At 34.3% G+C, this 22041-nt stretch overlaps 1 protein-coding gene across 1 annotated transcript in view; it reads right to left on the bottom strand.

Annotated features, from left to right (window-relative positions):
* Window positions 1–22041, bottom strand: part of WDR72 (WD repeat domain 72) — a 91634-nt gene that overhangs the window by 54813 nt on the left and 14780 nt on the right. The window contains exons 11-13 of the mRNA XM_077785807.1: window positions 21820–22040; window positions 20368–20563; window positions 9483–9685 (exon numbers count right to left, since the gene is read on the bottom strand). Coding sequence (XP_077641933.1) covers window positions 9483–9685; window positions 20368–20563; window positions 21820–22040 — 620 coding nt within the window. The remainder of the gene's footprint in view (window positions 1–9482; window positions 9686–20367; window positions 20564–21819; window position 22041) is intronic.

Here is a 22041-nt window from a genome sequence, read left to right as displayed (position 1 = left end):
TCCCTAAAAGAAACTTCAAATTCTCAAGGTCATGCTTGAAGAACTGTTAACAGTTAGACAGAAATATGGTCTTTCAATCCTATTTAGGTATTTGTAACTTAAAAAATAATCTAAGCATTGAATGATGTCTTATTTCAGGTAAATCCCATCAGCAAACCTGCTTTCTTGAGTTCATAACCTTTTTGCAAATACACAGCTATCTTATTTTCTTGCCCCACTGAAAGGACAAGCAATCTAGGTTATGTGCAAAGATGCATTTATTCAAAAATAGTTACAAGCAGCAGGTATATAACTGAAATAGCACTTAAACATACACCATACACCATCTCTAAAATAACCTCCTGAGGAACAAAGGATGCAAATTACTGGCTACACTTCCATCTCCACATAAAAACCATATGCACTTCCTAATCCAATATTAGCTCCTATCAACAGTCCACATAACACACCCCTGTCCAACCCTGCCCACCTCCTGAGCAGGAGCAGGTGAATTTAGGGAGCATGTGAAAACTTTCTGTCATTAAGAGTATCAATGGTTTCACAAGATGTACAAAGAAGCCAGCCTACCTGCCAGAAAGCAACTCTGGCCTCTTGCACAGGGTGAGCATCACAGTTACAGTGTCACTACCCCAAGGTCATTCACATTCCTTACCTTCAGACACCTGACCTAGTCATAGGATCCTTTGATAGGGGCATTCAGAACTTTTTTCTTATTCATTTACACTTTTTATAGCTCACTACTCATATATAAAGGACTATGTGTAAAAAGCCTGGAGTCAGTAGTAGTGCCCCAGTTTGCTTTCACGTGCAATTTATGCTTGACCTGAGGCTTCATCATTTGGACAATGCAGTCTTGAGCAAATGTGCCAATTCATGATGAATTTTCCCACATGAACTAGTATAAACAAGCTTTTTTGAACTTGCCTTGCATTACTTTTTTAATGCTATTTATTACAACTCTGGCCGTATTACTGATGATACCCAGATCCTCCTAAGAATCCACCTTCCATGAAGAAAAGGCTACAGTATTTTTTGGTTTTGCACCAGTGTTTATCTATCAACTTAATTGCAACATAAGCAGAGTCACCCTCTTTCCTCCCAACACTGTAATCTTGCTTTTTTCTTTTGTTAAGTCCCAGTGGAAGGCTTTACTACCCTCACAGCACTTTGAACAGTAACTGTAGCATCACTGCTGATGCATCTGTGGCACAATGTAAGTAATTAAGCCAAGGAGTCTTCAGACTCAAGCTGTGTGATGAATAGTCTAAGCAACTGAATAAACCCTCTTTTTATCATGTATGGAAGGCCACTGTCAGGCAGATTGTAGTCCAGATGGATCTACTGGGCACAAAAATTTCAATTGTTCAGGAAGAATTGCTAACACATCTATTCAATTGCTCAATGTGGAGGTCTGGTATGAAAATTTAATGTTTTGCACATTTTGTTTTCAAGTTAACACTCACTCTCTGTAACACTCATCTTGGAGTTTTCTATTGGATTTAATTAAAGTATACAGATAAAAGTGATTCTGGAGACAAATCCTTAAAAGATATCAAAGAATAACAGGCAAGTAAAATTAATATCCTGAATATCCTTCACAACTTTTCAACACTAATAAACAAGTCTATCCTTTATTTTCCAGAAAAATATTTGAAGAAATGTATGACTTCTTTACAGACAACTTTTGCTTTATTCTAGAATCCATATCTCTGGCTGTCTGGGCACACTATGAGACAATTCTAAACACAACACTTTTGACAAAATCTTATCTAATAATTTTTTCACAGAAAGAATATAAGAATGAACTGTAAATCCACTCATCTCTAACATCCATTTATGACATGGACAGTCTCAGCCATGAAAAATTTAGATAGAAAGAAGAAATAAGATGGTGTTTAAAACTAAGTATTATTTATAGACTCAATACTCAAATACTCTGCCTACATCTTAATATATTAATTATTTTGAATGCAAAAGTAAATTTCCTAATCATATCTTTAGAAATATTTACAGCTCAGTGCTGTGTGGAAGTGGAAAATTTCCATCCTCACTCAGCACTTTAGAAAAAAAGATGGAACATCTCCAAAGTTTTCTTGATCATCAACTGGATAAAAAATGCTACAGCAATCCAAAGCCACAGACTGCTGGCTCAGGATTTAGGAATTATCATATTGAACAATTCACTGGATGAATGAACATCCTAATATCTGTGAGATATAATGCTGAACATAGAGATACTGCCAACAGGCCTTTGCAGGAGCTTGAGAATATTGCTTTGTCCTAAGAAGGACTGATGTATGTAAAAATTAAGTTATGTCCGAGTGCTGACTCCAACTGAAACAACATATTTTCCCTGGGCTGTTCTGAGTGCATTTTCCAGCTTGAATTAGAAGAGTCCCACCCAGAAAATTTACCTACATTAAAGTTCTAGATCAATTCATAAGGAAGTGACTTTTTACTAAAGAAAAATAATAAAAAGCCAAAAAGTCCTATGTATACTAGAAAGTGCCATTCTTGAGATTTTAAGAATAGGCAAGCTGGACTTTCTTCAGAGCCTATAGCATTCTGAGATGTATTAGGATCCAGCTAAGTTTCTGTACCCATAGATTTCATACTGTTGTTTCCTTCCAAGATGTTCAGTCTTACTGCAGAGGCTTCCAAAAGGACAGGTTTTAGAAACAAACATTCTCAGGCATCAGCTTGCATGATTCATCTTTTCCCATAAGTATTGCAAGAACCAAACTTCACTACTGGAACAAATTAAAGTTTGAGTATTAATATACAGAAAGATATATCAAGAGAATGGACATATAACCACTGCTGTTGCTTTGTTTGAAATCAAACCATAGGTTGGTCAAGGATTTTTTCCTGCTATATAATTGAGACAAGAGTTTCAATTTGCTATCAGAAGGAAGATAGCAGATAACAAGTCTTTATTTTGCAGTGTAAGGTTTGTTTGCTGCAATTTCTATTTCTAAGTTTCATGTAAGATGATGATGTGCTTCTGAAAAAGGCACTTTTTTAAAATAGGTGTGTGAGGTGGTAACCTAAGAAAAAGTCTCACACTGAAGTCAGTGTGAATTCATGTTAATATTTTTCTTCACTAAAATAATACTAATTAAACTATGAGGCCAGGGAATTAATGTTTAGAATAGAAAAGGTGATTATCAGAACTGTAAAGATTCCACCATATCACTATAATGAATAGTGAAGAATTTAAAGAATACTATTGAACAACATGAAAATATAAAGGTTAAAACAAAGATCACATGATTTATTTTAGAATTAGGCAGAGCATTTGGAAGGAAAAATCAATTAGGCTGATCTACAGCACAAGTCTTTTAGACTACAAAAGTAGTAAAGCTAAAATCCAAAATAGGAAAACTCAAACTGTGCTCAGCTCCACAACCAGACATAAAAGAAAAAGTCCTAAGTGGCAAATATATCATGAACACCACTTCCATAAGAGAGAAACTGTATGGTTTTAATTATAAATCCCTAACCAAAATGCAAAGTTTGCTAAAAATTCCAAGAGAGAAGGGAATTGCAGCATGGCAGAGGTAAGGGAAAAGACAAAGACAACAAAAGCTTGGTTAGCTTCAATAAATCATCCTTCAACATGAAATACTTCACAAGGACTGTTGATATTGACCTTAGATTTATTTCTAGGAGGACACTATAGCAGCCTCTTTAGCTTTATCACACAGTCCAATTAGCTGTCTAGGAAGGGAAATAAGTTTTAAGTCAGTCACCTTCGGTATAGTCAGATAGTAGAAAAGAATCAGTGTCAGAAGCACTGAAGTAAGTAGTTAACACTTATTATCAGATTTCTGACACCCTGTGTTAATTACAATCCACATGTGTAAGACTAAAATGTGCTACAATATCACAATGGCAACTTTTTTGTTTCATTTTGCTTTGAGGCAATCAATGGAGAAAACACAAATCATCAAATTCTTGACTTGGTGTGCCAATTCAAAAAGTACATAACTTCCATGAAAGATGGCATGTGGTCAAAGCTATCAATATCCCTCAGCATCATGGTTCTTTTTAACTGCTCCCAATTTAATCTCGTAACTCCCAAGTTATTACTTCACTGTAGTTATGTTGCTACCTTGGTCCCTTGATAAAATACTTAATTGCAAAATTTCATAGGAAATGAAGTACTAAAATGTTTTGCAACTGAATTATAGAGAAAAAAAACCCTGTATATATTGTGTCCTTTTTTCTTCACTCATTTTCCTATTATGCTTATTTAACAAACTACTAAATATAGCTACTAAACACTAGTTCCAGAAAAAAATAACCCAAAACGTTGCAGCAGTAAAGCGATGTTACTAACTTTGAGAAATACACTATTACTTTCTATTTTGCTTTGTCCTTAATAATCCACTTCACATAAATCACCAAGATCTGTAACTCCCCATAATAATGCTCTAAATATTATAAAAGTAAAGAAATTAAAGGAATCCATGTCTGTGACACCATTGTTTATGGTACCACTCCTGATTTCCTATTTGCTAAGTATTATTTTGTGTTTGTATCTTATTTCCATTTTTCTATCAATTTTTCCATCAGTAAGATTTAACTAGCAGCGATTTTTCCAGCCTTCCAATAACTATTTTATTTTCAAATTGCTTCCCTTGCTGTACTAAAACAAATAGCTACTATTATCCAACAGTCTTCATTTGCCTCTTATTTATTCTGTGCAACAACAAAGTAGTTATTTCTTTTATTATTTATAACTTCTGGACATTCTTGCCATTATATATTTTTGTTCAGAGCAGAATATGTATATTATTATGCAAGCAAATATCAAGTTCTAAAGGACTCCTATTACAACATATATCAAGAAATTGCTGAGTTAATACATCAAAAAATACCCATACAAATCCAAATATAAAATAATGCTTCTCTCTCCATCTTTGCCTTGTCTTATATACACAGTAAAAAAAAAAAATCTTTTTCTGATCTAGATTTCCAGTAGTATAATTTAAGAGTTCAAGCTTCAGCAACCATTGCACAGATTTTATAATCTTCTTTTCCCTCCAATGTTTTTACCCAGACCATTCTGATTACTAAAATCACTAGAAACATTACTGCATGACAAACACAGGCTTATATCTAAAATATTGAAGCTGAAAAGGTAGGAAACTTTTCTACATGAAGGGTTTTTGGAACATCAGGAAAACAATTCCCAGACACATCCAGCTTTTTATGTGCATCAATGAAATCTTCATATGATGCACTGGAGCATTTCAATTTTTTTTTTTAAATCAGTTTTTCACAGAGCTCCAATTTTCAAACAGAAGTATGACTTAGAGCTATAATGAGAGTTCCATATGAACACCATGAGCACAGTCTAGTGTGTATTCTATTGTAATTAAGAGCAGTGATTCAATACCTATTGCTACTGGCCGGGTATCATAGCAACCTTGTGTCACTGAATACTGCTAGAGAACTGTTCAGCACTAGCAAGACCATGCTTCAGGAAAATCTACAATGGCACTACAGATTGTCAACATCTGTGGGGGTTGTTACAGAGAGAACAACAAAGAAACCTGCTTTAAAAAAAACCCTATACTTAGAAAATTGACAAGGATACTACAGTAGTACTACAAAAAGAAAAAAAAAAAACACAGAGGAAGGAAAGAACATTTTTTGTCATTAGTTACACAACTTATGCGCCCACATCCTAACATCTACCCCTATAAATAGAGTTGCAATAATGCTGCATCATCACATTGTTTATGTATATCCACAAAACACTGTCTTTTACTTTGTAACTAAACACAAGCATCATTTACCACCAACATTAATCTGGAAATAAAACAGCCTCATTTTCAAAATATTTAAACTTTCACAAATGAACTCTAGATAGTCTTGTATAAATCTGCAAAAAAAAAAAAAAAAACAGGTTACTATGAACAAGAACCCAATATTGATTTTTCTGCGGTGCAGTAAAGCATCTCCATTCTATTTGGCTGCTGTCAAAGCCACTCTTTAACAGCTGGAGTCAAATTGCACTATTTACAGCAAGAGCCCTTGTCAAGTGGACCATAAGTATTCTAACAATACGCTATTCAAATGGCACTTTGCCACACAAATTGCTGACTTGATGAATACCCTATGTCAATGACTAAGGCCAATAAAAAAGTTTCATTTTTATGAGAGGTTTTACATTCACAGATTAAGTAAAGCTTTCTTGAAGAACTATTAAGCTATATATTTTGGGTCTTTTGACATTAAAAATAATTAAAACCTGTTTAAATACATCAAGGGGATTTGACAACATTAATATGGATCTTGTGTTAACTGCATTTGTCACAGTCATCTGTTATTGGTACTCCCACTGGCACGTGCAACACAATAAAAGAATTAAAATGGTCAAAACACCATGAAATCAAAACATTCTGCTTTTGTATCCATGATTTGCATGATGGCAAAAGTTCTGAAAGAAAGCCTTTGTACCTGAACTACTATGTGAGGATATTTATCTTTTTTAGGATGGAGGAAAGAGAGACCATTCTTTTGAAAACATTCTTTCATCTTAAATATAATATGAATGGTACAACAATGTAACACTGACAAGAATAAATGCTGAATTTTACTTGCAATCTTTATGTGAATAACTCATTGAGAGTGATCCTTTTGTACAATCAGAATACCAACAGGACAGAATAGCTACCCACTCATTTTTCCTGTCACATAAATCTTCTGAAATTGAGTTCCTTAATATATGCTAAAATTGATGATGGGGTTTTTTGACAGAAAAATTATTAACAGTTTAGTATGTTGTTAAATTTCTAATACACAATTTGCCAAAGAAGGAAATTGATAATGAAACACTAATTCTATATTAAAATCCACTGATAATCTGAAAGTTTTGTGATATTTTTACATGTGTAGTAATTCTATGCTTTCATTAATAGGGCATGGAATGTTGAAGTCTGATAAACAGTTCTCTCACTAATTACATGGGATCTGAATTTCCAGAATATTTCAGATGCTAACATAGAATAATGCAAAAGAGTCAATAGAGCACTTTTTGAAAAACCTTATACATTTTTTTTTCTGCACAAAACTTAAGAAAAACAGGAGACTTCATAACAAGTCTTATATTCAGCAATAACAGAACAGTGCAAAAAAAAGCTGCAGAGTTCCACACTCCTTTTGTGTAGCCAGCACTGGGCTTCTGCAATAGCATTAAGGAGACTTCCATTGTTACGTTTTTCCCAGGTTCAGCTACACTAAATACATTTAGGCTCCAACATCTCCCACACCAATCTACAGAACCCTCTCCAATGCAGATGTAAGTGGGAAGAAGCTCTGAATGTACTGGATGACACGTTTGAAAGAAAAGTGCTTTCCCAAGTTAATTTAGAACTTAATTTATTACGAATTTAGACCAACCTAACAGGTCTGCGGTGACAAAAAAGAACATGAAACTAAAAAAAAAGAGATTTTGACAGAAAGAGAAAGTCTAAAAGACATCAATATATTCTTAACAAGTTTGCATTTGGTCAAGACAATAAGTAATATTTAACCATGAATATAGAATAATATTTTGATAAATCAGAGCAAACAAGATTTATATCAAATCAAAAAAGCACTACAAATGACTACATTTCCACGGTTTCCTGTTGTGATATTTCTCTCAATTTAAGATCATAATTCCTAAAGCATGTTAAACTCCACACTTTAAAATTTACAAAAAACTCTTTTCCCATATTCCATAACACATTTTCTTTCCTCCCACCTTGTTAAATCCATGCAATTTTTATTTTAATAGTCATACCTAAAACTACTTACCAAATAACTACCAAAACTTTTTTCTTTTGTTCCTACTTAAGAGGGCAAGAAGAAACTATTCCTTTTAACAAACTAACAGGGAGATCAGATTCTGTGTCAATGGCCAACTAGTGCACCATCTGCCCCACAACATGCTCAGCAGGATTACGCGCTAATAAGACTTTTCAGAAAATGGGATCAAAAAGAACTTTAGAAATCAGACTAAGGTTAGTAAAAGGTCAAAGAAAAATATTAAGAGTTAAACTACAATCATTAGAAACTCAATGTTACATGGAAATTTGAAGATACAAGGAAGAAAAGAACATAAAACTCCAGAGTGAGGACTTGGATCAAGCTGTACTTTATCAGTTTTGAAATACCTGCTACTTCACTTCCTATAATTAATAAAACCACAATAAAGGCCAGAGACCATCCTGAAGGCTGTTTCTATGTGTGATTGAGGGAAAGCATTTTTTACTCTCAATACTTGAGGTAAAACACCTTCTATGTGCATTGAGGGTTGAGGAATAGCAGACAAAACTTCTGTTTATTGCAGAGCATAGAATTCCCAAAATCCATTAATTGAAAAGTGGTAAGCAAGAACAAACTTAAGATACACTGTAATCAAGAGTTCAGTGAATATATTACTTTCTGGTGCACTAATAGGGGCTAAGAAAATAGTTTTCTACCATTTTTTTCCCTATATGAAAAAGGCAATATCCATCTCATTGAATTTGAGACTGTATTAAATTAGAGATAGTTATAATAACCAGTTTTAAAATTAGCAAATACTTTAATTAATTTAAAATATCTACAAATAATTGACAGAAGTACAGATTTATCTAGGCCACAAGAAAATAGAGCGACTATTACATTTTTAATCTTACTTCTCGTGATTTGATGTCTCAGTACTCATCTTTTCTCAGTTTTAACATCACATTTACACTACTTTAAGCATATTATTTGCTTCTATTACTTATCAAAACAAAAAGAAAGAGCACATCTTTTCCATCAGTCTCAATTAGTTGGTTTAATGATTTTGGTAGGAAAGTATTTCTAGATAAAGCCAAATACAAATCTCTCCCTGGCCAAATCTTTCCTGAAGATGATCATACCTATTTGCAGCCCAGTACCTCACAAAAGTATTACCATCTTTTTATCTAATAAGGTGCCAAATTAATTGCACTAATAAAAACATAAGGCACTTGCAGTCTATTCTGTGATGATGCTGAGAGAAAACACACATCCCATAAAAACTATGACAAGAGGGAACTGTGGTCTCATTAGAAGAGCAATAAGAGAAAGACCAAGAGCATGGGATCACTGTGTCTTTGTTCTCAAGACACAGCCATTTGAATGAGTCTAAGGTGTATTCAGCTCTTGTCAGGATACTACTGACAGGTGCAGTAACAAGCTAAGAGGTATGAGGAAATAGGATCTAACTATAGGTAATAAGGTCTGAGAAAATCCTTTTGAGAATAGCTACTAATGACCTTGCATAAGTTCCTCTGCCAATTTTCCTCATTTGTCTATAAAATGGGGTTGAAGACATAAAAACTGAGCCAGTCAGAAGAAGCCTTTATTAACTTAAAATGAAGCAACCATCCCATTTAGTCGTTAGTGGGAGACAGGGTAAAGAATTGGAATCACTACTAATTGCTCGAGAAAAATGGTCTACTCTTCACTCCTACCTTATCTGAAGATTTCTCTGTGTGAGTGGGATAAGGGCCCATGCCATGCTTATATGAGCTGGAGTGTTTGTATCCAGAACTCTTCCTCCTTTTTGACTCCTGAGACACAGGAAGTAGAGCATCTGCCACTAAGTATTCTGAATCTTCAATGGCAGTAAGAATTGCTCTTGCTGTGTCACCTGTTTCATGTCGTTCCAGAGTGCCTAGAGAAACACCACAGAAGTTGTAACTTTTTCAATGAGCAATACTATCACATCTCTGTCATAGAATTAATATGGTATATGACATGTAAGCAAATAAAGCACAAAATATTTACAGAATAGGCAAATAACTACTATTTGTAAAATTAAAAATGTATTGTACACTATTACTATTAAAAAATAAAGCTTAATTTCTAAAGAAACCACTGCAGCAAAGCAAGTAACTTTGTGTCAGACCACAAGCAGCTTCAGGTATTTTACACATGTGGAGTGAGATGCAGTTTTCAAAGGGAGCAGAGATATTCACAAAAATATTACCTGCCCTAATGTTCAAAACAGTAATTTGATTTCTCTTCACAAACCCCTCCCAGAACACCTATATCATTAACAGTGTAAACAACAACACATTTATGTAATATTTTAGTGCTGTCCTCTAGTGTTCTGAATTCCAAATAGCAAGAGAAAACTCTTTTTTTTTTTCATTCCATTCCTAAAAACTGTCAGACATAAAGAAGGTTTATACATGAATATACATGTAGCTTAGTCATCTGGGATACGAATGTGATTTTTCGGAGACTACTTCATCACTTCTGTGATCCTCTAGAATCTAAATCCTCTAGATGTTGTAGATGTTATTACAGTTATTACTTTAATTACTTTAGTAAAAATTTTATTCAGTAATCTTAGTAATACTATTTTAATTATAACTAACATTCAAAATACCAAAATGAGTTTAAATGTATTTGAAATGAGCTACTATTATACTACACATTTCCTATAGGAATTAAAAGAAAATGCTGAAATAGCATGCTTCCTATAAATATCAGAGATAAAATACATCTGAAGGGTTTTTCAAGTATTAAATATCAGCTATAAAATGAAATGTTTTTCCCTTAAGTTTGAAATCTTTCTACCCTCAAGTAATACAACATGAATTTTCCCTTTCTCTGCTACAAGAAAAAAATGTGTAACATTGAAGTTCTATCAGTAACACCTGCTAAAAATATTGGACTGGGATTGAGGGATCTCATACAATAAGTGTTTGTGTGTATATGTGTGTATAAAATCTCTTTATCTGAAATTATTTCTCTAAAACTCATCCATTTCTTTTCACTGCCATATCACCTCTACTACTCATATGATGAAGTCTTTGAATTCAGAGCAGAAGAAAATAGGGCACCTGTTTCTTCGTCCCCTATAAAAATCAGTTGAACACCACAGATTACTGCAATACTACACTGACAGAAATAAGAATCAGCCCCAGTTGTTTTTAATGTGCCATTTTCTCAATTCTTCCCCAGGACTTGCAACCAGTGCCAGGGACCATAACAGAATAGGATGGTTACTAAAATGAAAGTAAGTTGCCCAGAAGGTCTTCATAGTTAGACTACCTACAAAGCTCCAAGCACTGACACATTTCAGGAACACAAAGACTGTATCTAGAGATGCCTACAAGGGATGATTGTACAGTTCACGCTGGACATGAGCAAACATTCTTACAAGTACTAAAGCATTTACAAAGTAAAGAAGTTTGGAAATAATAGTCACTCAGCTAATATTATTTTGGCTTCTTTATATATGTAAAGTAGCCTTTCAAGCTATAAACATGCCACAGAACTATGTGGATTATCCAGAGCACAATATGAACAAAACTGAAATAAATCATTGTTCTTCCTACTTTTAAGTGGAGGGGTCTATCACCTTCTGTGGCAAGTCCACTACACAGTGAATACTTGTATACACATATAGATATACATATATCAAACCTTGCTTTCTGTAATACTTATATCAGTGCAATTCACTGCTGGGGTCCTCAAGATTATCATAGTATCTCTGTGAAATTACCAGGTATCCTGTTCTTTTCAAGAGAAATTACAGAAAGTTTTTAATAAACCCAAGACTTTTGGGGGCATGGTACAAAATTTCAATAATCTGACTAGTCTTTGTTATTAACAGAACTTCCAAACATGTCTTGGTAGCACCAGATGCATATGAGTACTTCAAGCAGCAGTCATCCCTCAGAGCTAGACCATTCTGTGGGATAATCTAGTGGACATATAATAGAATATAATTTAGTTAAGGCTGTCACACTACAGACAGACTGGTTATTTTCCATATACCAGAGCTTTTCTCCGGCAACAGCTTCAGAGCCAATTTTTCAACCTCAGGTTGAAGAAAAAAATTTTAGTTGACAGAAAAAGAAACATACCAGAAATAGTAAAAGGTACAGAAAATCTGACAGCAGAATTTAACCTTGGGAGGCAATGGCCTGAATAGAATACACAGGTATTTTCAATGTACCTTAAAGGAAATTCATGTTTTATATATTTAACACACATCTTATTTTCAACAGATGACAGATATGCTTCTATATATTACAGATTTACCAGATGCAAAGTGAGAAGACACCAAAAAGTTGTGTTACTGAACATTTCTGCTGCTAACGAAATCATCTTTAAGTGCATCAGAATAATGCCATTGCAAGCATACCATTGTTGAATAGTTTGGAGAACAGAAAATTAACATCTTATCAACTGAAAAAAGCCCTTTAGGGTTTACACTAGGCAAGAAACAGGGCTTGGCTTCTCACACAGAGAACCTACAATTTGTTTGATTTTAATTTTTCATTTGCAAAGCACGTTTATAGAGAAGAACATTGAATAGCAAATGCCCTGGACAACCAGCTTATTTTCTTACTACCAGAACATTATGACACCCTAAAATCCATTTTAAAAACTCCTGTTACATCTTTAAATCATTTGTATATCTCTCATAACAGCTATCTCAAGTCCCTTTTAAGTAGCACCTTCCAGAAGATGGCTAGTTTCTTTAAAAAAACCCCATCCTTTCTTGCATATATTACCCAATCTTGATCCCTATTATGAACATCTCTATGCGCATATTTGTGTGTACAGCTGATACTGCAATAAAATGGCACAAAATGCATAGGAAAATGTGTGATCATTAAAGTGTTACATAGTATTTATATTATATGCTTAACTTAACTCTTCTGAGTAGCCCAAAAAACTCATTTACAGAGCAAAGAGTTGGCAGAGACAAAATAAAGGAAGAGATCTCTATTCTGTGATGCCTGAATACATCTGAGAAACAAACAGGGAAGATGAGGGGAAAGGATTAAGAAACCTGTATATGACAAATACCTGTATATATGACAATGTATCTGACCACTGCAACCAAGGAAAATAATACTGGGGCAGGGTGGTTATTGTTCAGAAACTTATTTGTTAGGAATACACTTAAAGGAAAACAGTAAAGAGTAAGAAAAAGCTTGTAGATGAGAGTACAGGAAAGAGGACAAATAAGATTCACTAACAAGCCTGAAGTATTTAAATACAAATAAGCCTAAAGGATTTTGATTGAAGAAAATAAAATAACAATGGATCAACAAGAAAAGGGTGCCTACACAGCAGCAACACCACTGCTATGACCCCCTACTATACATACAAAATACAGGAAAAGAAAGTCTTTATCTCTCTAAAGCTGTGACCATGGCAACCAAGTCTCAGGAACAGACAAGAGTGGAGTATTTCACTCTCCTGGGCAGCTCTGGACCACCAGATGTGACTGGCTAGAGACTGCTACAACATCTTATTCTTCCTGTGGACCAAGTACTACAAATTGTGTCTCTTGGTGTTAGTGCTGTCCACACAGTTCTCTGGGCTCTGCAGACTGAAGGATGCATTTTTACTGGAGAGGTCATGCATATCTTCCTGCCTCAAGACGAGGCATTCACTGCCATCACATGACCTGTCATATCATCAGGCTCCAGTGCTCTGTGTTTGCTGTCACAGCTGAAGTATTGAAAATCCTCAGTATTGCACTGCTGCTGTGACCTAGTAACTCAGATGACTCTTACAGCATAACAGTGCTCTGTGAATGAGAAATTATTTCAGAATTGATTTTATTTAAAAACAGCATGTGGCTGAGAACAAATCCTTTTCTTGACTAGTAGTCAAAGCAGAAAACTCAGCATTCAGAACTAGTACCATCTGTAATATTAGTTGGTTTATTTTCTGTTAAGATCTTCTTTTCTATAAATACCTATTTCACCTGAAAAAAACCCTCCCAACACACTTTTTTCTATGTCGGTAGAGTAAGACATACAGAAATTTTATGTTCCTTGCTACAAAAATGCTTGAATTTTACAATTCTACAATCTTGCTCCAAAACAGCTGGCAAGCACTTGGCTTGAAAAATTTCTCCTTACAGCTAGTACTACCATTCCAATATCAATTGACCCAAAACACATGGAACAAACACTGCATTAAGAATATATATTCTAAACAATATCAAGACAAAAGTAAATGCCATCTAGCAAATAGAAATGGGATAGATTACACAAAGTCCAGCCTATTAAATAATCTAATAATATTTCAGAAGATATTTTAAGTATGAGATTAAAAATGGAGATGGCCTGTGATGCGTCTTTCCAGACTCTCCTCACTCATTTTTGCATTTGGAAGATTTCTGTCATGTCCAACTCTACGTGTTATTGACATTCTTCAGAATACACACTCTTAGAAGAGCATTAGCAAACTACTGTCAATATCCTTCAGCTGAAAAAAAGCAATGAGCATCAACACAAAGAAAACCACTGAAATAAAATGTACAATAGTACTTCATATATGTGGGTAAAAAGAGCAATTCCCCAACACAGCCAGTCGCTACCTCAGGATTTCTGATGCAGACATAAGATCCCAAAAGAAAGGACATTGCCCTGCTCCCTCCTTGACGCCATTTAAACTATTAATTAATTGTTAAGACACAAATGTGCTAAACTGGGCTGAATGGAAGATATGAACTTGGCAGCTCCGAACTTGGAAGATATGCAAGTAGTTTCCACCTACTCTTTTATCACAAACTGAAAGATGGAATGAGAATCTGTCCCTTCATGTCTGGAATGAAACCCCTCCCTGCCATGCACTCTTCTGACTGCACTGAATCACAGCAGTTTTCAGTTACACTTCTTATTTACATATATGCAAATATGTAAATATATATATATATATATATATATATATGCACACACAGGTATAAATTCTTATTCATTAATAATAAGAATGAAGCTCAATTGTCAGCTGGAGAGAACAGACACATACAGCTAAACTCCATAACTCCATACATGTTCCACCAAGTATACATAAAGTACATAAATGTGAGTATGAATGCACTTATAAATACACCCTTAAATATAAATATAGACTCTTGTATACTGGGGAGAGTCAAGTATCCTCAGCTTCTGCAAACTAGGGAGATGATGACACTGCCTTTTTTTTTTACCCTGAGACAGACTTTCCCAAGCTCCACTACCCTTTATTATTCTACATCAATAAGTATTTACTGAACGATGACTCAAATTTAGAGAGCTATGAAATATTCAAGTACAAGCTACAGACTGACCCAAGGCTTACACATATAAAATATAAGATGCAATAAAAAAAATGGGCAAAACATTAGTTAAGTTTTACCTTAAGACTGACAAATTAAAATAAACAAAAAAAACCCTAAACCCAAATGCTAAGTTCCACAAGGCATATATATTAATTTTTAAATTTTATTCAGAGATTTTCAGATCTTTAAGCTATGCAAAATTAATTAAAAAAGAAACAAGAAGGTAGTGACTGCTATGACTTTGACCCTACATCATGGCCTCCAGCAGATGAAACACAACTACAGGATTTATCAGTTAGGCCACAATCGCCCACGGAGATCTAATTCTGACCAACGACCTGAAGACAAAAAGAGAACAATAGAGCGACAGGGAAAATGAAAAATATATCAGAAGAGACTGTAAATCACTAAATTTTACAAGGACAAAAAGTCACAAAAATGTAATTATTCTTGGTTCTGCAATTATCTAGGCATAAATCTTAGTAATGATCAAATTTACTTTGATAGAATTCTAAGTTTCATTAAAACTTTACAGCTTAATTTCTCACAGTCACCTAATGAAGTCTAAGCCTTAACTTTCTAAACAGCTCAATCTCTATATGTCTATATGGGATGAGAAAAGTTGTCAGATGTACTAAGTAAAGGCCTACTTAGAAAAAAAAAAAAGGCCAACAAAACAACCCAAACCCCACCCCTCATATTGTTCAACTCATGTGATACTTTCTGTTTACTATGAGTTTAGAAGTCCCACTGTTGGCACCAATTATAAAAAATATTGCAGCATATATAACTACATAAACTTATCTTTCAACAGTGTCTGAAAACCTTCCAGCATGTTTGACCATCAATATGATCAAAGGCTTGATCCATAGCATCATCTCTGCAGAATCATTTAATTTTCTCTATGGCAGAGGTTTTATGCAACATCTAAATTTATTGATGTGGCATCAACACAACAAGAATTACTTGCAGAGTATTTTCTTTTCTATTTTTCATAAAGTTTTTTTATGATCATACAGATGGATTTGACTAATGTTAGACACTACTTATTTTATTACGGCTGACAAACTCATTAAAAGGCTGGTTCATTTTATTGATACCTGTGTAGCTTTTCTACGCTTGATGTAAAATTTTCTATGCTTGCCAGCTATCTTAAGGTGGTATTATTTTTTTCCTTTCTCAGCAGAAGTGTCTCAATCCATTAATCCTTCTTGTTAAAGTCATGAAATGCAAGTGTTTCAGAAAAATTTCATGCCTTAAAGTATGGACTCAAAGTTGAACATTCACCTTCTGTGAACTGAACCTCCAAGCTGATACCTTGCTCCCATCACAGTGCCAGCATTGCTTAAAGCACTGCTGCTTTTCCTGCTTGCTCAAGCAGGAGAGGTCCATACAGACCATTTCACATGGTGACAGTCCCCTCACACCTCTACTAAAAACCCTGAGATAAATACATCAGTATCACCCTGATGCTACATTTGCAAAAACAGGTACAAATAGCAAAGAACACCTCTGAATTGAGGTAGCAGGTACTTTTATGCACACTCTCTGGTATACTCAATACATCAAAAAAATGGGGGGTTTAAAATTACATACCAGCTAGAGTGCTCTCAACAATTCTGTATAAAACTGACATTCTTGGGATTTCTGGTTTGTTTAGATGCGGACATTAGAAGCCAAGACAACTGTAATGCTTCTGCACTTATAAAGAAAATGGCAGAACTATTGTTACTAAACACTCAGATACTGTGATAATAAACATGTGAAAATACAAGGAAAGGTATTCTATTCAGAAAAGGATTCAGAGCACAAATAGGAAAAGTGATACAATAATAGCATAGATAAAGCAAAATACCATATATTTTGTTATTGTCTATCATGTATTGATGATTTTTGACCTTTTCTAATAAGGATTGTAAGCAGAGTTAGTTTTGACTATTCAGGAGATCTGACCTCGAAAATATTTTTAGGCATATTATTTCAATTATTTTTTTTCATGTTGGAGATAGTAGCATGTAAGATCGCTCTGAAAATTTGTACTCCCTGGGGGAGTATGAAAAAACCACAACATAGCCAGTATAAAGCTAAGTATGTAGTATGAGAACTGAACAAGAAATGGAAGTTTTATTAAGTGATGTTATTCTATCTTTAAACCCAAACTAAACATATCCTTAACAAAACAGAGCAAGGCTTGCAAGGCAAAATAAAGTAACAGGAAATTAGTAAATGATTAATTCTGCAAGTATTATGAACTTCAAGGAACAAATTCACTTTAAACTCATACCAATAGAAAAACAATTTATCACTGATAAATGAAGATTATTAACTCTGGGCAAGGAAGATTGCTATTTAAAGCCCACCTATTCATTCCTCACTCTTAACACACATTCATTCTAAAGGCAGCTTGGTAGACATGTTGCCATATGCTGTACACAGCAAGCAAAAATCCTTTGATCCTTTTATTACTGTATCTTATTATAATGATATTTATTTTTCTAAAAAAGCAAAGATAGCAACTGGTTAGGAAAATGCAAAAGCAATACAGATAACAGCTAATTTCCTTATTGAAGGGGTTTTCAAGTGGTGGCTATTGGAAGAAATATTCTGCACTTTAATTAGAATAAAATTTGTTATTGATTTTCATATTTGTCTTCTAGCACAGAAGTTTGGAGAATATCCTGTACACATACTATATTAATATTCCAAATGTATGATTAGATCAATATTCATTGTCATGGAAAGATATTCCACTGTAATGGAAAGTTGCCGTACCCATATATTAAAATTTCGGTAAAATACATTAAACTACACAGATATTATTTCATGGTCTCTGTATTGTTTTCGATATCACTACCCACATGCAGATGCAATATCAACATTTAAACTTAGAATAATTTCACTTTGCTCTGTAAATCAAGGGAATAACAGGTATAAATAAGTTTATCTAATTCTAGACCTGTAAGAGCAACAGGCAGTTATCTTTTTCTTTATGCCCCAGCTATTTTAGACTTGTCTCGTAGTCAGTGGGCAAGAGATACAGACCTATATTAGACTTGAAGGCAACTATACTCCTAGTATTTAACAAAATCCTATTTATTTAGAACATATGTAGAGAATTGTACTCAGAAAACTTCCGAGTGATCCTGAAAAATAAGGTCATCTTTGTAAATCTCATTAAAAGAGAGTACAAGTTGTATATGAAGTAGCACTGGCTTAGAGTTTAACAAAGGACACAAAGTATCTTCTGCCTCATAAAGTGATAATTATGAAAGCCTGTTGAAACAAATATTTTTAGGTCCTTTGGAATGCCTTCTGTACAAGTGTGTCAAACTCTCTCACAGGAAACTGGACAATGAACTATTACGTACAATGAAATCTTCCATCTGCTCTAGGGGTCACCTATTAATTACCTGATGGAAGAACCAACCATTCTAGAGTCAAAGGAGTACTAAGTCTCTAAACTTTCTAAAGTCACCTCTCAAACTCAACAATACAGATACAAATACAACAATAAGATACAGAATTATTGCTGACTCTACAACAGTGTAAATACTGAAATATTCATAAAAAGTTTCTAATCCAAAGCCTGAAATTGTAAACAGACTGGCTGTTTTCCCAGCTATCCATTACCTTTTGCACAGAAACACTGTTCAGATTCGTTTTTTAACTGCAGTGATATATGAGTCTGCCACAATACTCCACTGACTTAACTCAGAGGCAAAGCCTGAGTCATGAAGCTAACAGCATAGCCAGAAGAAATATAAACACTTTTGACTGTAGAAGCAATAAAAGCTATCTTATGTCCCTTCCCATAACAGAACTCAAGCACAAGGCTACCACTGAGATTTTATCCTATTTAACTGAGTTAGGCAACATGTTCAGAGGTAACTGTGTAGGCGAGTGGGATTATGTTTGCCCATTTATTTGCCAAGAGATGAATTGCTAATGAAAGGTGCTGTGCTCCTGCAGAGGTGCCTCAGTGATGTTGTGGCATCTCTGCCACATATCTGCCTGAGTGCCACTGAAGTATCTACATAGCTCTTGATCTAGGTCAGGCCAATTTCAAGGATCAATGCCATGACCTCTTATGTTCTGTTGCAATACAGATGTAATTCAACATTAAAGCAACTACAGTATATCCTACTAAGCTTTCTCAGGTATTGACCCTAGATGGCAACTTTTAGTCAGCAATGCATAACAGGAGCCACAACAAAAAAGATTTGTTAATTGCTACTGTAGAACAAATAACAGCACCTTTTCCTGCGTAAGGTGGTGACTGTGGCACTCATTCTTCTGTGATACTCATAACAAAAGACACAATTTTAGCCATCTGCACCATGTCTGAATATGTAATATGCATGAGCAGTGGTATCAATCTTATTTCCTCTTTAATCTTGAAACAGGCAATTGTTTTATGAGTAAAGAGGGACAGTTCAAATATACTCTGATTTTTCCTGTTTCGTCTAAAGCAAATAGTGTAGATAGTGTGCTGTAATAACCTGTAAAACAAATTGTGATCTCAGGGCTCAGTTAGTAAATTGGGTTTTGATACAGCTTTAACACGCTGTGTATTTCAGTGGCTCTGGACTCAATTCACCTTCTTCCTCTCAGGATACACAGCTCTGAATTGCCTGGACACACGTAATGTCTAATACCATTATAACCCCTTATAATAGTCCTGTCTGTCCAAGATTGAGTAAGTACATTTATTACCCACATGAATTAGCAATGCATTATCAAATCACCTGGGTATCTACAGTTTAACCTGAAAACACTCACCTTTAGTTTTGCTGACTACATGGTTATCAGCTTTTCAATTATTTTCTACTATTAACTGATCATCAATTACATCAAAATATCTCAGATCATGGATTTTTGAAAGAAAGCATAAATTTGTGCTCCAACTTGGTACAGTTTAGACTGAAAACAACAGCCTTTTTAATAAGTTTATAAAAAAAGATTTTATTTTACAAATAAAAATAGATTTGTTTTTATTTATAGTTCCCAGGAGTATTCTACTCAATTCACTGCCATGTCAGCTAAACTTCTGAGTATCAGGATGGGACTTAAGCCATTCTATTTCACTAGTGACTACTTACCTCAAACTGTAAGAAAGTTTTCTTTTTTTCTTGCTTATACAAACATTGAAACACTCCAATTCATATAATCAATGTGTTAGTATTTTCTACTAATGTTTTGGCCTTCTATAAATAACACCATGTGACAGAACAACCTTCAGGAAAGTGACCAAAACATTAAAACAGTGTTCTTACCTGTTTCAATTTCCCAAATATAAACTGAATTGTCTTCACATCCAACAATTAGCACATTCTCAAGAGGATCAAATTTTATCTTCTTCACAGGAAACAGATGCTTTCTGGCATGTAAGAGACATTGTCTCTTCTGGAGGTGCAGAATTGCTACTGAGTGGTCACTGCACACACAACACACTACACTCTGGTCTTTTAACTGCAAAACAGAAAATTCCAGTTTCAACACATTCATAACCACATCATTTTACCTGGCCTAGTAAAAGTATTCCAGTAATTTCCTTCCCAGAACATACTAATTTTAGAAAATTATGTTTTATGTCAACCAGTATCTTCAACTTGTCTTCATCAGGCTGGCTATACAACTCGTTTTCTGACAGGAAAACATATCTTCATCTTTGTACTTTCAGTATTTTAACTATAATTTAAATTCCACTTTGAGTATTTAGCATATTAAAGCAGTGATTATATAACCAATTAGACAGTAGCAGTTCTTCTAGAAGAGAAAGTATTTTAAAAATTACAAACTAGTGTTCATGTGATATAAAATTGTGTCAGGTCTAAAAAGCCAATGGTAAGGTATTTCTAACAAAAAGACTAAGTTAAATTCATTCATATGGATCTGACACTGCAAAATCTTCCCTACCTGCAAGCAATTTTTGGTGGCACGTGGAGGGATTCGCCCACAGAACAATTCAGCTCTTTAAACAAGACTGAAACACAAGTCAGGTAGGCATTAAATCCTACTCAGTTTTCAGAATAAAGATAAAAAGGAGCTTTACACATATCAAAAACTTTTTTATTGCAAGCTATTTTTGGACTACTTTATTTTGTTCACAGTAAGTGAACTGTGAGTCATTCGTAAGTATCAAATCTGTCTTTGCAGGCTTTCTAAGAGGAAAAATGGAAATCCAGCCCCACAGAATACAATGTTAAAAAGTTACAAAGAACATTCAGTAAATTTGCACCTAAATTTAACTTCAAAATTCAATTAGAACACAACTTTAAATTATTTTAAATATCATAAAAAGTAAAAACATACAGACAAAGGACCCAAGATGTGTCCAGAACCAAAATCAAGTATATATATTCTGGACCCACAGAGAAGATTAAAATACTATGTTCAAGCTCCTAGCCTTAGTAAGTTTTTCTAAATTTCAGAAGGAAGAGTTAATCTGATTGACATATGTCAATAACCATGATAATAAAAATGGTGAATAGAATGTTAAGAGCTTCAATTTGATATGTCACAAACTCAAAAACTCAGCTCCCTGCAATTAAAAGCAACTTTCAGAGACAACAATTAAGAGAAGGTAAATTAAGCGTAAAGTGGTGTGGGCCAAAGTATTACCAGACAGTGTTTTATTTTCTCTTGTAGATATATATATATAAACACACACAGAGATAAGTATACAGCAGTTTTTTTGAGACATAATTTATTATGCTTTTACTTACTCTGTAGTGTTCTGGGGATCTCAAAAGCTCTGTCACTGCACCAGACTGCAGATTAAACTGTTGTAGAATGCCTCCAGTAAATATATCCCAGCAGATCACAACAGAATCCTGGCCCCCTGATAACAGCCAGCTTGGATCAAATCTTACTGATTTGTCATGTGGATAAAGTAAGCAAGTGACTCTGCTACTGTGACCATTCAGAACCTTATAAGGTAGTTTATC

Source organism: Lonchura striata, chromosome 11 (assembly GCF_046129695.1).
Source record: "Lonchura striata isolate bLonStr1 chromosome 11, bLonStr1.mat, whole genome shotgun sequence".
In the NCBI taxonomy this organism is placed as follows: domain Eukaryota; kingdom Metazoa; phylum Chordata; class Aves; order Passeriformes; family Estrildidae; genus Lonchura; species Lonchura striata.
Note: the sequence above shows the minus strand (reverse complement) of the source record. Positions and strands in the feature narration are given on the sequence as shown.